At 45.7% G+C, this 17,037-nt stretch overlaps 1 protein-coding gene across 1 annotated transcript in view; it reads left to right on the top strand.

Annotated features, from left to right (window-relative positions):
- CACNA1I (calcium voltage-gated channel subunit alpha1 I) overlaps positions 1-17,037 on the top strand; it is a 210,017-nt gene that overhangs the window by 187,222 nt on the left and 5,758 nt on the right. The window contains exons 27-33 of the mRNA XM_067558952.1: positions 1,705-1,814; positions 2,216-2,349; positions 3,364-3,434; positions 8,044-8,122; positions 9,020-9,141; positions 10,370-10,690; positions 11,580-11,726. Of these exons, the coding sequence (XP_067415053.1) occupies positions 1,705-1,814; positions 2,216-2,349; positions 3,364-3,434; positions 8,044-8,122; positions 9,020-9,141; positions 10,370-10,690; positions 11,580-11,726 (984 nt within the window). The remainder of the gene's footprint in view (positions 1-1,704; positions 1,815-2,215; positions 2,350-3,363; positions 3,435-8,043; positions 8,123-9,019; positions 9,142-10,369; positions 10,691-11,579; positions 11,727-17,037) is intronic.

Below are 17,037 nucleotides of genomic sequence, written 5' to 3' on the forward strand. Positions count from 1 at the left end.
AGTAGCAACATCTGCATCTGGGTGGAGTGAGCTGGGAGTGCTACAAGGTCTGGCACACCCAGTCCTTGGATAGGTGAAGAGAGCACCTCACCCAGTCTCCCCTCCTTCCACAAGAGAAGCAGCATGGACAGACTCTGAAGAGAATCCTACCTATTTTCCCTCAGCTGGAAGGAGGGTGATTACAACAGAAGGCCTTGAGAATTGTAAAAGATCAATATTTGGGGTGGGGGAGATTGGGAAATCCTCAGCATTTTTTGCAGGGTTACAGACACGTTGGGGGAAGAAATGTGTGCTGCAGATATAGAGAAGAGGCTTTTTCCCTCTATCCCACGCTCACTGCTATGTCTGTCCAGAAGCATGCAGTTCCAGGGAACCTCTTTCCATCTCCACGAGGTCCTTGGTAGACTCCTCAAAGGATTGAGGTGACAACTCTGATTTCATAGCAGGAGCTGGTTGTATTAAAAGTCACCCGGGCTGTGACTTGTCTATCGTTGCTTAGATTTACTGCCAGGTTTTCTCTCTAGGTCCAGCTTATCTTTCTGTTGGCTTTTTAATTTTGTTACCATTTATCTCTGTGTTCCTGAACTGCCCCTCCCATCCCCCCCGGATTCCTCACAGTATTCCCTATATATCCTATTTTATTCTGCAGAAATTAGCATCCTTTATCCCTTCTCACCCACACATCACACCCTTGATCTTGGGCCAGTCACTTATCTTCCCTGTGCCTCAGTTTCCTCCTCTGTGCAATAGGGATAAACATACCCATTTCCTTGCAGGCGTATGGTGAGCTTCACTAATCAATTCTTGCAAGTGTTTTTAGATTTTCAGATGACAGGTGCTGTAGAAATGCTACAGACAATTAATAGAAGCCCTTTGCTGGCAGAGGCACCAATTTAGAGGGAGAGCTAATTCCAGTCCCCGTCCCTTCCAGCAGGGACTCCTTCAGCCGGGGAGTCTTCCTTCTCTGTACACAGGGACATCCAAGGCCAAATTTCAGTGATGCTGCGACCATGCAGCTGGTGTGATACTCTGGACCGTTCCAGCAGCCCCCATACAGATTGAGTACGGAACCACTGCTTTAAAAGTGGTCGGGCCATGGCCTGTGGAATGTTGAGCAAGTTTAAAAACCTTGAGGGGGTGGTGCTCACCCCACAGCCTTCCCTAGTTGGTGCCACTGTTTGGTGGAAAACAGGGACCTCACACGAGAGAAGCAGGGCTGTGGAGTAGAGGGCAGAAGCTTTCTAAACAGGGTTTCCCGTTACTGAAGATGGCAAGCATCCAGCAACAGGTTATTTGCTCTGAAGCACCCTCCCTGCCTCACACATTTCCTATAGATTTATCAAACCCATTTATAGGGTAACACCTGGGTGACGTCCCATGAACATGATGCTGCTGATAACTCAGAGATGCTTTGTTAACCCTTTGCACACCAGTGCTCTTCCCGGGGTCTGCCCATTCCGCTGAGCAGTGCCTAGGCAGAGCAGCAGGTATCCCGAGAGCCACTTGGAACGGGAGCGTAGTGTGATGGCTGCCCTTGGTAAGTCCGGCTCCGCATTCACAGAGTTGCGATCCAGGATTTGGCTGCCCCCTCCCTTTGTGAATTACTGACCAGGCAAGCAGGCTGGAACTCAGTGACTTCACAAGCAGGTCTGTAGTTAATGCCTTTCACGCTCCACCTCTCTCAGCCTCTGTTTTCATTCACAGTCTCTTGAGACTGCCCTGAAATACTGCAACTACATGTTCACCACGGTCTTTGTGCTGGAGGCAGTTCTGAAGCTGGTGGCATTTGGACTTCGGCGATTCTTCAAAGACAGGTGAGCTGTAGGCCATGCTGGTCATCCTGTGAGGCAATGAAGTTTGGGGAGGGATCTATTTCTGCAGTGAAATCCTACAGCATGGGGTGCCTGAACTTCTTCCTTTTTCTGGGTAGCAAGGATCTTACCAGCTTCACCTTAAACGCACTGGAGTGATAACTGGTAAGTAAGAGTTATCCAACGCTGCCTCTTGTTGGAGTGTGCTGATTGGTCCAGGAAGCCATGTAGACGGGATTAGAATAAATGGCATCAAGTCGTATTAAGCTCTAACTATCACAGTGGGGCCTCTAATTCACTGATTTGGCGGGGGTTATTTTACTTTATATTCTAAATATAGCAAATTCACGTTCCCCTGTTAGTCAAATAGAACAGCTCCATTCTTCCTTATTCTTTTTTTTAAGATGGAACCAGCTGGACTTGGCCATTGTGCTGCTGTCTGTCATGGGCATCACGCTGGAGGAGATTGAAATCAATGCTGCTCTCCCCATCAACCCCACTATCATCCGCATCATGAGGGTGCTGCGCATTGCCCGGGGTAAGAGAAACACTGGAGGGAGACTTGGGGCACAGACAACCATGGGTGGGACAGAATGCACCGGGCACTGCCTGTGATGTCCTTTCACCAATTGGCTTCTCATGTCTGTAATCTTGGATGGCTATGGAACTCAGGGCTTGTCTACATGAGAAGTTATTCTGGAATAGCTGTTCCTGATTAACTCCAGGTGTGGATGCTCTTATTCCAGAGTAAAAATGCCTTATCTGAATTATCTTAATCCATTTTGGATTAAGATAATTCAGAACAAAGCAGTCTTCTTCCAGAATAAAGCTTCCACCCATGGAGTTTATTCAGAAATAGTTAATCCACCACTTCATTCTGGATTAATTTTCATGGGTAGACAATCCCTTAGGCAGTCTCCTGGTTGCCCTCAACTTGGCATTTAGATGCATGCACCTTTGTCCAGGAAAGCAGTGGTGGCTTTCACTTTGTGAGAGGGACCAAAGTGACTGGCGGATTTTGTGAGAAACAATTTTTTTCTTCCTTTGTAATGCAAATGTTGCTGTAATTTTTACAGAAAAGGCCAAGGGCCTACATGCTTTGCACTAGGGAGGAAGGATTTACAGGGATGACAGCGAATACTCACCAGCTGCATTTGTAAAAAGGAGCAGGAGAAGGGAATGAAGGGTGTGAAGGAGTGTATGAAATTGGTGTAGGAGAGATTAATGATGTGTGGTGTTGGGAGAGGGAGGACCAGTGTGCAGGACATAGAAGGTTGGGATGGAAGGGACCAGTGTGGGCATGGAATGAGAGAGAAGAGGCAGTTAGTATGCAGAGGGAGGGTTGGAATGGAAGAGATCATGTGTGGGGGGTGGAAGGAAAATGGCCAGTTGGAGAAGGACTGAGAGGTTGGTGGGTCAGTTTTACTATGGAGGTGAGTGGCAAAACACCCACATGGTGTGCTCCTCCCAGTTTCCCTGGCATATTGGACGTAGGCTTCTCTCCCTGCTGTCCCAACATCGAGTGACACTTTTGTTTTGATTCTGGTGCCAGTGCTGAAACTGCTGAAGATGGCTACAGGGATGCGGGCATTACTGGACACCGTCGTGCAAGCTCTGCCACAGGTAAAAGAAGCCAGCTTCTCCAAAGGATGTTCCTTTTGCGCACCAATCTTTCCATTAGTTCATTTCCTTGGGCACACCTAGAATCAGAGAGACAGCATCTGCCGAGGTCTTTGAGTTAGTGGCAAGGTGTGCCAGAAGTTTGTGCTCACATTGACATGTCAACCACATGGATATATTCATTTCTTTCTGGGCTTGTCTGCTCATGACTTTATCCCTCCATTATGTTACTGAATAAAGCAATGCTCATTTCCTGAGGGAGAGCTGCTTCCCTGCCTTATTTCTGGCTGCCACCTCCCTCTTGCTGCTGTCCACCTGTCACATTCCTCCTCACACTCATTTGCCATGAGGAGGGAGAGCGAATGGTGGCCATTTTAGGGAGAAAGCAGACGTTCGAGTATCAATTCTTTGTCCCTCTCATTCTTTCCCATTCCACTATTCTCTTTCACTCTGTGCTTGTCTCACTTCTGCCACCGCTTGCTTGCTTGCTTTCCATTTGCCTTCTTTTCCTCCTTGGTCCATGAGTGATTTTGAGCCTCTCATCCCATGAGAAGCAATGACACTGCCTATTGTGGCCAGTAGAGCAGGCAGCTAAATGCCTCCTGAAAGGCAGCTAGATAGAAGGATTTCACAAGCTGTGAGAGGCAGCTGTTTTCTAAGGAGTTATTGATGCACTGCCTCACGCCCGCCAAGGGAATCCCCCATGTTGGAGAGCAGCCAGAGAGACAGTTCTCCTCTCTTTTGGATCCTTGAAAGGGAAGCGTTAAGGAAGGAATAATGGCACCAAGTGGCTCTCTTAATTATAGATCAGATCATTCCTCTGGCAGGCCCAGAGCAGACAGTTAACTGATATGATATCAAAATGCACAGGCAATTGTCAGCTGACTTATCAGGTAATATGCCCATGTTTGTGAATGAGGCAGGTCTGAAAATCAGTCTGGGGACAGCACGAGCAGTTACACAAGGAACTTACTTCTGATATTTGTGTCACTAAACTGTGTCCATCTGATTTAAAGGGAATCACCTGGCACAAGAACGAGATGGAAACACAGGCTTCATCTGATCTCCATTTATTTACTATTGTTCTTGATTAATCACTGTAGCAGTGAGGGCCCCAACTGAGACCAGGGCCTTATTTTGCTAGATGCTATACTAGAATCATAGAGATATCGGGCTAGAAGGGACCTCAAGAGGTCATCCAGTCCGGCCCCCTGCACTGAGGCAGGACCAAGTAAATCGGTCCCAGACCATCCCTGATAGGGGTTTGTCCAGCCTGCTCTTAAAACCTTCCAGTGATGGGGATTCCGCAACGTCCCTTGGAAACCTGTTCCAAAACTTAATTACCCTTATAGTTAAAAAGCTTTCCTAATATCTATTCTAAATCTTCCTGCTGCAGATTAAGGTGATTACTAGTCCTACTTTCAGAGGACATGGAGAACAACTGGTCACCATCCTCTTTGTACCAGCCCTTAACATATTGGAAGACTGTTATCAGATCCCCCCTCAGTCTTCTTTTCTGAAGGCTAAACGTGCCTGGTTTTTTTTAACCTTTCCCCACAGGTCAGGTTTTCTAAACCTTTTATCATTTTTGTATAATACTCAACGTAAGAGAGAGCCCGTGCCTGAAAGAGTTTACAGTCTAAATAGACAAAGTCAGTGCTATTTTTCCCATTTTACAGATGGGCAACTGAGGCACAGAGATGAAGTAAGTTGCTTAGGGTCACCTAGAGAGTGTGGGGCAGAGCTAAGAATTGAACCCAGATCTTCTGAATCTCAATGCAGTGCCTGGTCACGAGGTCCTCATTCTTCCATGCTTGATAAATCCTGGATTTCTCACATTATTTCACCAAAGAACCTCAAAGCTAAGCAAGAATGCCCCCTGCTCTGGTGGTTCTTGATATCTGCCCCTGCACACACACAAACAAACTATTAAAAGACGTAAAGGGTACTGGGTCAAGGAATTTCTGGTAGGTTATCATTAATTCCTCCAACACTGAAGGGGTCTATAGTTAGGGCCTTCTTATCTGATGGTCCTTGGTTCTGTAATAGGGAAAGGTTGACTTTATTTAATAAAGTTACATTACAGAGACATCAGAAATGACTCCACAGTCAAAATTGTGTTCAAATATGCTCTTAAGGCAATACTAAAACCCCTATCTTTCACATTTAAATGATTGAATTTTGTCTCCATATTTTACACACTAATTCTTCAGGGGACAATTGAATTATCCATAATACTGTTTTTCTCCAAGATGTATTAACATTGGCAGAAGAAGTGTTTTTAAACTGTCTCTCCTTTCCCTTGCGCTATCTTCTCCTCTAGACCTTTCTCTTCATATTACTAGAGCAAAGAGACATCAATGATTTTGACTTGCTAATGGCATGGAAGGCTTCTCTGGTCGTCCTGTTTGAATCCCTTGCCTGTCGTTGTTACTCTACAACAATTTTTAAAAGTGAATAAAGATGTAATTTAAAAAAAAAATCCATTTTTGAAATGTATCCCTGAGAATCTTAGCTCTTTTCAGCTCCTTGTAGCTAGTGACCCCCGCTCAATGCATATGCACACGCAAGCACACGTGTCCATGCACACACGTGCACATGCTGACATCATCTCGCAAAAAGGCTGCTTTTAAAATTTTTAAATGCAACCAAATCCAAATTATTCCCCTCCTTCAGCAACACCGCGCTTAGCTCTCGCACTGTTGCCAACAGAACTACCAGCTGGCATCAGCTAAGTCCCTTTTCTGCTACTGCCCAGTCTGCCTTCTGAATGTATTGTCCTGTTCCTCACACCCCCCCACTGCCCTGATTATGGGGAGCCAGGGAGGCAGACAGGGAAGCAAGGATAAGACTTTGTCACGGAGGTCACGGGTTCCAGAGAAGTCTGTGATTTCCAGAGACCTCCGTGAAATTATTCTTTTCAGGGCTGCGGAGCTCTCAGGTGGTCCCAGAGCTCTCAGAGGGCGGGGGAGGGTGGTAGCTCTCAGCGTCTGCAGGGACCCCAGCTCCGAGCTGCCTCTGGGGGCCCATTGCTGTCAGCCAGAGCAGGCGGTGAGGACCACATGGTAGTACCAGTGGTAGCCACTGGTGGTAGCAGCAACCCCGTGGCTCCAACCTGCCGGCCACGCTGTTGTCAGTCGGGGCAGGTGGTGGGGGCCCCCATCTCTGAGCCTCTGCTGGCGGCAGAGTCTCTGTGGCTCGGAGCCAGGGGGGGCCCATTGCTTTGAACTGGGGCAGGCGGCAGGGGCCCCATAGCTTGGAGCTACTGTGGGGAGAGCCTGGTGCTCCGAGCTGGGACCCCACAGCTCCCAGCAACCACAGGCAGCAGGGGGACTCCAGGGCTCCACGCCCCTGCGGGTGGCTGTGGGGAGATCCCGGGGCTCCAAGATGCTCAGCTCCCTGCTGCCATTGTTGACGGGGGGAACCCAGAGCTCAGCCAGTCCCCACAGATCCCAAGCGGAGGGTCCCCGCAGCTCTGAGCTGCCTTGGGGGGCAAGGGACTCCCGTGGTGGAGCTCTGAGCCTCCAGGGCAGGGATGCAGGGCCCCAACCTCTCTATTCCTGTCCTGCAGTAGGGCTTGGGCTCTCATCCCCCATCAGCACCTTTTTGTCATGGTTATTTTTAGTAAAAGTCTGGGACTGGCCATGGTTCCATGAATTTTTGTTTGCTGCCCATGACCTGTCTGTGACTTTTACTAAAAATAACCATGACAAAATCTTAACCTTAAATATGAGAGACAAGCAGGGATACTGGGGAGGGTGCTTTCCCCTGTTACTGCTGGCACAGCTCTCATGGTGCACCAGGCAGCAGCTCCGTGGGAAACCCTCCAAGTGTCAATAGTTGGGGGCATAGAAACTGGGCTCTCTCCCACAGGCTACCTGCTCCTTCCATCCCCAGCTCTTCATGCACAGCCCTAGTTCCCTGCTTGATTCCCTGCAGTCTCTCTTCTCCCTTGCTCCCCTCCCACCACACACCTCAGTAGGGCCTGGTTCATTCCTTCCTCCCCTCCGCCACGTACCCACTCCCACGGTGCTCCCTGTTAGCCCTGCTTTCACCCTTTTCAGCCCCCACATTTGACTAGCATCTTGACTCCCACAATGTACCAGGCCGCAGCACCATGGGGGAGGGGAGCTCTCAGGGGTAAAATTTTACTCTAGAGTCATACTTGGTCATTTACAAATAACACGTGATAGGCTTCGCCACTCCATATACGCCTAAATGTGATTATCTTCATCTCTCTGTGCTTGGAGTCCAAGAGGTGGGATTGCGAGGGACTGGATGCATGCATTATGACTGGGTGTACGCGACAAATAGAAAGAGTGGTGGCGGTTGGGAGTGGCTTTGAGTGTTATGATGTTTGGGTAGGAAGATATGGGAAGATGAAGATGGTATGAGCATGACTGGTGGTTTCTCTGGTGACTTCCTAGGTTCTGAGTAATTGATTGTGTGCGTGGAGTTCCTAAACATTTTGGAGTGGAAATATTTGATGATGTTCTGTTGCTGCTGCTTTGAGTGGCGCTAGCTGGCTTGGCCTGGTGTGATTCAGTCTCACCTGGCTTGGCTTGGTTTGGCTTGGGTTAGGCTGACATGGTACGGTTCGATTTGGTTTCAGGTGGGGAACCTCGGACTGCTCTTCATGCTTCTCTTTTTCATCTACGCTGCTCTAGGAGTGGAGCTCTTTGGGAAGCTGGGTAAGTTTCAAGCATGCAATGTTCCTGGGTGAGCCACAGGACTTCAAAGGAATGGTAATTTCTTATATTGCGACAGGCCCAGCTCTGAAGAGAACTGGGTATTCTGATGACCTTTATCTTCCTCTCTGGGTATTTGCTGTGATAGGATTTCCTCCTTTCCAAAAAACCTGTCTCAGAATGAGAGAAGTGGATGGTTTTCTCTCATTCTTAAATCTTTGCTTTCCATGTATGGCCTCAGCAAATCAGCTCCTGTCCCTCCCAATGCCATCCCAAGGGCTACAGAAAAGACTCAGAGGAAGTTAATACACCCCTCTTGTTCATGTTGACATGTACTAATGGGCAAAACTTTCAGACAAGTACATGAAGAGGGGCGGGAAGTCTCCTTTCACACCAAGAGGACTAGGGCCTTGATCAAGTGACTACTGCTGGGTGGCTGGGGGTAGCATTTTACCACTCTTACCAGCATGTTGAGTATGTCTGACTCAAATGCACTTGCTGTGCTGCTGACTGTAACAAGTACACCCGCAAAACCCATTCATTTTAAAGGATGGTGCCAGCACAGCAAGCTTGCAGGAGAGAATCAGCAACCCTGAGGTAAAGGAGAACTATGTTTTGGACTACAAAGCATGGTGGGAGACATCCCCAGGAAATGAATTATACTGTTTGATACCCTGGGGTTGGGGTGATTATCCTGATATTGCTGAACAATGTCCAACCATTGGTCATTACTGTCATGGACCCAGGAGACAATAGACTGAAGCCATTGAGTGCAGACTTCTGGATGTAAAGCCAATAATCTCAAAGTGGAATGGTCACAAGGGGTCTTATTGTGGGTCCCTAGCACATGTGGAGAGCTAGAAATGCTTCCCTTGCATAATAATAAATCCCCTTTTTCAGTATGCAATGACGAGAACCCCTGTGAGGGCATGAGCCGCCATGCCACCTTTGAGAACTTTGGGATGGCCTTCCTCACGCTCTTCCAGGTCTCCACTGGCGACAACTGGAACGGAATCATGAAGGTAACACAGGCGCCAGCGGAGGAAACATCTCTGTTTCAGTGAAGGAGAAATTCTATGCTGGAGTGGGAGAGATCAGCACTGCTTGGAACTAACATTGACTGGGGTGGGGGTGGCCATTCCTAGTGGTTAGAGCAGGCATCGGAACCAGAGTCAGAGGCCCAATGCCAGAGGCCAGGGTCACAGATGCAGTTAAGGGTCAGAGTCCAGAGTCAGAACCGGGTTACCTGGAGTGAGGCAAGGTAAGAGCGAGGCTGGAGCTATCGCAGCCAGGGGCAAATACTTAAAGCAGCTACTGAGCTACTGCTGCTGCTGGGCTTAAGAGTTAGTCTGCTGATTCCTCCAATGTAACCTATTAGGCAGCCTACTACAGGCCAGCTGCACTTGTCAGGGTGCCTGGAGACTGGATCTGTTGCAGGCCCTGTTTTCTGACGGGGACCGTGTTCTCACAGGAGCTAGATGATGGGGAAATGTAGACGTTGGCTTGCCAGATCAGACCACTGGCCGATCTAGTCCAGTATCCTACTTCCTGCCATACTAGATCAGACCGTTGGCCCATCTAGTCTTGCAGACAGCTGGCTGAGAGAAGTGGAAAACTCTCCAAGGAGCAGGACAACAGTGCAGCCATGCTGAGAGGGGAGACTCATCGCCATCATCACCACAGTCCCTTCTCTCAGGCTGAGTGTGGGGGAGGTGCATTTGGTATGACACACACCTGGAGCTGCAATGGGCATGGTCTGTGACTTAGAAACCTCAGGCAGATACGTTTTTCTCCCCCATGTTCAAATCATATTGCTCCAAAATAGATAGCTCACAAGGATTCAAGGGGGGGAAATGGACAATTCTTTGGACATCAGTAGTGTCTTTGGGGGATGAAGGGGTTTAGGCACTTAGCTGCAGTGATTCTTGCTCACGCGTACAGGATTCAAATGATGATTACATTTGGGGGGCTGGAAGGAATTTTCTCCCTCAGCCTATGGGGAAGAGGGCCCCTGTTTCTGCAGCACTGAGCAGAGATTGTCAAATGTGATGGACTTCCTGTGACTGCAGGGGGCACTGGGCATTGAGGATCCCGCGTGCTCAGGCAGTACAGGATACTGGAAGACCTTGGTCCTGCCCAGCTTTGGATCCTGTGTTTTTTTGACTGAGGGAGCAGCCAAATTTAAATTCTTACTCTAGTCCTTCCCTCCTCTTTTCCACCGCTTCCTCTCACACCTGGCCTCTCCTCAAGGATACACTGCGTGACTGTACCCACGATGATCGGAGTTGCCTCAGCAACCTGCAGTTCATCTCACCACTCTACTTTGTCAGCTTCGTGCTCACAGCCCAGTTTGTCCTCATCAACGTGGTGGTAGCTGTGCTCATGAAACACCTTGATGACAGCAACAAGGAAGCGCAGGAGGACGCAGAAATGGATGCCGAGATTGAGCTTGAGATGGCTCACGGGCTCTGCCCCCGCAGTGCGGGCTCCCCGAGCTCAGGACGGGGAGGAGGAGGTGGGAGAATGGACCCTGAAGGACGTCTGTGTATGAGATGTTACTCTCCAGCACAGGTGGGTAGACCTTTGTGCTTACCAGCAAGACTGCAGCAGGCTGGAGTGGGGAGAAGGAGGGCAGTCTAAATGATTTAGAGCTTAGTAAAGGGATACAGACTGGTGACTGGTTTGCATTCAGCTCTAACTTGGGTGAATTGGGTTGTTGCCATGCATTGATGGAGTTGTGTGGGGCCAGGACTGGGGTAGCTGGGGGTACTGCAGGACAGGTTGGAGGTGCTTTGGCAGTGCTGTGTAAGAAGATCAGGATTACAATAAAAGGGATGCTGTAGGTCAAGTTTAAGGTGCATTAGCAGAGTATTTTGTGTGGGGAGCTCAGGATTGGAATAGCAGGAGATGCTGCAGTATAGGAGTTAGGTGCATTGGCAGAGCTGGAAGGGAAGGCTTATACAGTTCCTGTCTGCACTGGCAATTAGTGATGTTAGTCCCTCCATTTTACATGAACACTAAGGCCTGGTCTAACTAAAAAGTTTGGCTGACCCAGCTACATCGCTCTGAGGTGTGAAAATTCCACATCCCAGAGCAATGTAGCTAAGACGACCTAACCCCCCTGTGTAGATAATGCTAGGTTGATGGAAGAATTCTTCCGCTGACCTAACTACTGCCTCCCAGGGAGGTGGATTACCCACGTCGATGGGAGAACCCCTCCTGTCTGTCACTTTGGTAAATGTCTACACGGAAGCGCAACAACAGTTTCAAGTGTAGACAAGCCCTAAGTGCTGGATTCTGGAGATACCTTGCTCCATGACCAGCCCAACTGACTTCAGTGCCTGACTCCATCTGAGTAAGGGTGGCAGAATCTGGCCCTAAATTCATACACAACATTACAGCAAAAAACTTTGGGTTCTTTAAATAATTTCTCCCATCCTCCCCCTTTCTTGTCCCCTAGGAGAACTTATGGCTGGACAGTGTCTCTTTAATTATTAAGGACTCCTTCGACGGGGAGTTAATGATCATCGATAACCTATCGGGCTCCGTCTTCCATCATTACTCCTCGCCGGCCATGTGCGAGAAGTGTAACCATGACAAGCAAGAGGTAACCTGCGTGCGAGGATGGGGAGGGAACCCCCAAATACACAGACATACAAACATGCTCATACACTTGAGGTTTCCCTGTGGAGTGCTCCATAGATTGTTTAGACAGAAGCTTTCACCTTTGTTTGTTACTACAGTGAATTTCTGATACTGACCTGTCCTTGTAAGCAATGGGAGGCAGATTTGTACTGGTGGAAAGAAGCAAAGGCAGATGTAGCAGGAAGGATGGCAGGAGCAAATGAACTGGAGGTGGAGATATCATTGTGAAGGCACAGTAGCTTCTCCTGGTGCATTCAGTTTTGCACGTAAAGCAGAGATTTGTTTGTCTGTAGGACACAGTGTATCTTCCCCAGATTTTCAGCACCCAGGGCTCCAATTCTCAGAGCATTTAAGCCTGTGCTTAACTTCAAACATGTGCTTTCTGAAATCCCATTGATGTCAGTGGGAGTAAGCACATGGTTAAATGCTTTGATTAATTGGGGCCATAATCTGTGAGGAAAGATTGGATTTTCATGTAAATCTTTTAATTAGTTTGAGTTAAAATTAATTAAAAATTGCCCCATTGAAGAAGTTTTTGAGTCTCTTTGTTTAGAGGGGATCCTTCTAGCTGAAAATGGCTTCTTACTAAGGGTGGGAGTTTCAAAATCACATAAAGGACTTAGGAGCACAAGTCCATTGACTTCTCATGAGACTTGTGCTCCTAAATCACTTTTAAGCGCTTTGGAAAATCTCTCCCTAAACCTTTGGAATTTCCATTAAAACTCGTTGAAAACTCAGGAACAGGCTACGTTGAAAGAAACTAGGTTGTAATTAAGTAAAAATTTTAACGATTGTTGTATCTAATGATTATGATTTGTAGTTAGAGTTGTGTGACTAGCTCAGGTTATTCTTATATGTTGTCAATGTGACATCAAAGGTAACGCAGCCAATCATCACCATTCCTGTCTAGTTAATTTGCATGCTACAGTTTTATTGGTTGAAGTGACTTAGCAAAGTTAGAGTGTCAAGAGTTCTCATTGGTAGATTACTCTGTCCTCTGTACATAAAGAGAGCAATGGATTGGCTCCATGCCCCTGGGGCCGAGGTACCAGGCCTTCTCTTCCTAGGTACAGCCTTCTCAATGAATCTTTCTCAGAGGCAGCAAAATGCAGATGCTGCTATTCTTCTCCAATTGCTAAGTCTTCAAGTCCTCATCCACCATGGGCATGTGGTAGTATAGCCAAGATTTTCATAAGTGACTAGTGATTTGGGGTGCCTACTTTTTTGGATGCCCAAATCAAGGGCTTTTGAAAATCTTGGCCATAATCTTCAGCATCATGCCCAGAGAGGCAGGTGGCAGCAGAATTTCCGCACCCTCTCATGCAGAACGGTAGGCAGCAAAATCATCAAACCTCCAGCCAGGGGTAATGTGGCAGAATTTTCACAAACACAAATCTCAACCATACTTGTCGTAGCCTCTTCCCTCATGGTAGCAAAACTTTAGAATCCAAGTCAAGGGAAGGGGAAAGCAATAGGGCTAAAGAGAGAGATGAAGAATGATGGATTTTCATGGGCATCATTACTAAGCATGTCCTGCTGTATGCAGCTGAATTATGGGGAGGTGACAACAAGCAGTAGCCTTGAGCACCCCTGTTAACCCCACAGACATCCTGGGTCCCCACGGTCTCTCCCTCCTACCTCAGCTCAGAATGTCTGCAAAGCTTCTAAGCTCAGCAGAATTTGTCTGGTCCTATTTGGGTCCTTCCTTGAGTAATCTGTTGCTCCCTACTTCCCAGTTCCCCCAAATTCCGTACCTTGAGTCCAACTTCTGGTCCCAGATATTCTTCCCTGCAGACTTTTTGAAGTCTACAGGATCTGCTGTGGACATCAGTAGATTCCACATTGGGTCTGTGGTTCCTGCAGACCTGCTAAAGTCTGCAGCTGATTCTGTGGACTTCAAAAAGTCCACAGGGATGCAAAGCTGGGAGAAGAAGCAGGAATCAAGGTTTGGAGCATGGGAAAGCAGGGAAGGCTGGTGAATAGTGGGAAGCTGACTTCCAGAGAATAGCAGGGGAACCAAGGTCATGCAGAGTTTCTAAGCTTCACAGAGTTCCTTGAACCCTGGCCCATCATGGTTCCCAGTGTCTTACAGTTCTCCCTGGCTTATCTGGTCCTATTTTCTATCAGAGCATAGGGGCTTCAGCAGATTTCCTCCTCTCTGCCTGTCTTGTTCCCTGTGTATGTCATAACGATGTCAAACTGTTAAGAAAACAAATGAAATCTCCAGACAAAACTTTTGTTAAGGTTCAGTTAAAGAAAAGAAGACAAAGGTGAATACACAAGAGTGCATAAAACAAAAAAAGGATTAAAAAGCCAACCAGAAAAGTATTTTGAAATATTAAAGGAAAGAAAACAGCAATTTTATAAACGGTAGCACAGATAAGCACAGTTGGCCAAAATGAAAACCACAGTCTGTAACAATTTATTTTTAAAAATTACATTAAAAGAAAAATAGGAATCAAACAAACTTGTGCTAAAAATGATTAATGTGAAAATATTGTGAAAGAATTCATTTGTAATTTAAAAAAAGTTCCAATAACCGCTTTAGAATTATAAATTATTTTACAAAGTTGGTATTTTTGATTCATATAACTACATATTGGAGTTTAAAGGAAATTATCGATTAACTCATGCAGGAACAATTTAGCATTAACATTTAAATATTTGTATTTTCTAAATAAAATTAAATTTCAAAGTTTTAACCAGATATCTGCATCATTTTTATATTTTTTAAATTACATAATATAAAACTTTTGTGAAAAACAACAAGGAAATTCCACCAGAAGAACACTACATTGTGTAACACTTAAGACTGCCCATATAAAACCACTATCATCTCTAACATTAAAAATCTAGGATGTACACAGATGTTTCAAACACACTACAGAGTAATCAATCAAAATTTACATTAGGGAGACCACATTCTTCACCTGGCCCTATTCAGCGTGTGTGTTCTCTATCAAAATTATAAGGAGGCACCACACCAAAATAGCTTGAAACCTGCCCCTGTGACAACACTTGCCTACAATCTTCAATTTTTTGTTCTCTTCTTATCTAGGGCTGGATCTAGCAATGTGCTGAGCGCTCTGGCTCAATCCAGCCAAAACACTAAACTTGCTTAAAGTTATTAAGTAGGGGCCAAGTGTTCTGCTCTGTCAAGCAAAAGTGTTTAGCACTAGAACTGTGCAGATAGAGAAATTTTTGGTTTGCTGATGATTCAAAAAAAGAATTGGAAAAACAATTGTTTTGGAATGACCCAAAAACAAAATTTTCAGCAAATTGAAAAGTAAAAACAAACAAAGAAACAAAAATGCAGATTGAAGAAAATGTTTTGTTTTGATTTTGTGCAGTTTTTAAAATGTATTTGCATGTGTAAAAGAATTAAATTGAAAGAAATTTCTAAACAAGTCATTTTGACTGGAAAACTTGAAAATGTCAAAATGAAATGTTTCTACATTGCGGGAATTTTGGGAGGGGGTGAAATCTTTAAATAAAAACAGTTTGGTGAAGCAGACACAAATTTGCGAAATATTTCAGTGTTTCCAAATCTTCAATTTTAACCAAAAAAATGGTTGACCAAAAGATTTCTCTCAGCTTTACTCAGCATCTTGCAGGACTGAGCCCCTGGAGCCTTGTTTTCAAAACAGTTATTCACACAAAGATTTTCATGATTGTTTCCCTATTTTTAAAGGGATGACATGGTAGCCCCTTCTGACTCTATGATTTGTTATGTCTTGATCTAGTCATTTTTCTAAGGGATATAGGAAGTTCAGTGACTATAGTGTGGCCATCTTTGAATTTTTTAAACCAATATATTGATGTAGTGAACCATCCACTGCCATCATTTCATGTTTACTTCATCATCTATATTCAAAAGACCTTTGTAGTCTATGGAAGTTGTAATATTAAAATATCAGAAGACACCTACTCACCACTATTCTGTTCTCTTTTCATGTCATTTCTATCATTTCATTTTCTGTCTTTATGAGGTTTGCATACACTCTAGCAATGTGTACTGGTGGTCCATGGAGTGTTTAATCAGCAGCCCAGGTTTGTCAATGAACAATGGCTTTGAGCCTGCTGTTTGTCTCTGACTTTGTGTGTCTTTTTGTGTAGACTGCAAGGTGGACAGAATTTGCAGAATAACAGCTCAACAAAGAGTAAAGTATTCTAGTGTTCATGGTCACTGATGATTTGAAACACTTTGTTATGGATGACACAGGTTGTCTCAGACTTTTTCCTGTTTTATGCCTGCATGCCTACAGGGACAGAGTTAAGGTTGTTTTGGTGGAATGTTTGCTGATGAGCATCATCGATGAGCACACATGTCAAATGGGGCTGGATTAAGATTGTGCTTTCTAGACATAAATTGTTGTTGACTGGTTGCTGAGTAGCATGTTTGACAGAATGCAGTTGTGGAGTTCCAAGTTCTGCATCATTTTTACTTTTTTTTAAATTACATAGTATAAAACTTTTGTGAAAAACAACAAGGAAAATCCACTAGAAGAACACTACGCTGTGTAAGACTTAAGGCTGCCCATATAAAACCACTATCATCTCTAACATTACAAATCTAGGATGTATACAGATATTTCAAAGAGACTACAGAGTAATCAATCAAAATTTATATACGGAGAGCACATTCTTCATCTGGCCCTATTCAGCGTGTGTGTCTTCTATCAAAATTATAAGGAGTTGTGGAGTTCCAAGTTTGTTAATGTCCTGAGTTGGTGGGTTTTGTACTTGAGCAACCTGGACTGTTATGCAACATCGTGTTCTTGTGTTGGAACAACCTAAATTCTATGCACATCAATCAGGTCTCAAAATCTAGCTCGGGTTTTTCCTTTTGTTTATTCCAAGTGAATTATTGCTCTCAAGGAGTCCTCTTCCAATCGCTGACACTGCCACAGACTGCTAAACTTCCAGCCTGAAGGAGAGATCTCACCATATCATCTTCTAATTGTTATTTACATAGTGCCACAGGTGTACATGGTGCTGCTCAAACACATAGGAGGACAAGACCACAGTCCTGAGCAGCATGCAGCCCTAAATAAGACAGATAAAACATAAAAATAAAGGACCAGGTGCAGGAGTAGGAGCCAGTTCTGCTCTAGAGATCAGTGATGGAAGGCTGAGCAAAGGAAGTATGTTTGAAGGAGGAGAGAGAGGCTACTTGGTATACAGAAAGAAGGAGAAGCTCTCCAAGTGTAGAGGAGAGAGGCAAGTGGGAGAAGGCAAAGGAAGCACTAAAGAGAGACGGTTGGGGAGGGGAG

This window comes from Emydura macquarii, unplaced genomic scaffold (assembly GCF_026122565.2).
Source record: "Emydura macquarii macquarii isolate MOO-44397 ecotype Brisbane River unplaced genomic scaffold, CSIRO-AGI_Emac_v2 contig_2205, whole genome shotgun sequence".
Taxonomy (NCBI): domain Eukaryota; kingdom Metazoa; phylum Chordata; order Testudines; family Chelidae; genus Emydura; species Emydura macquarii.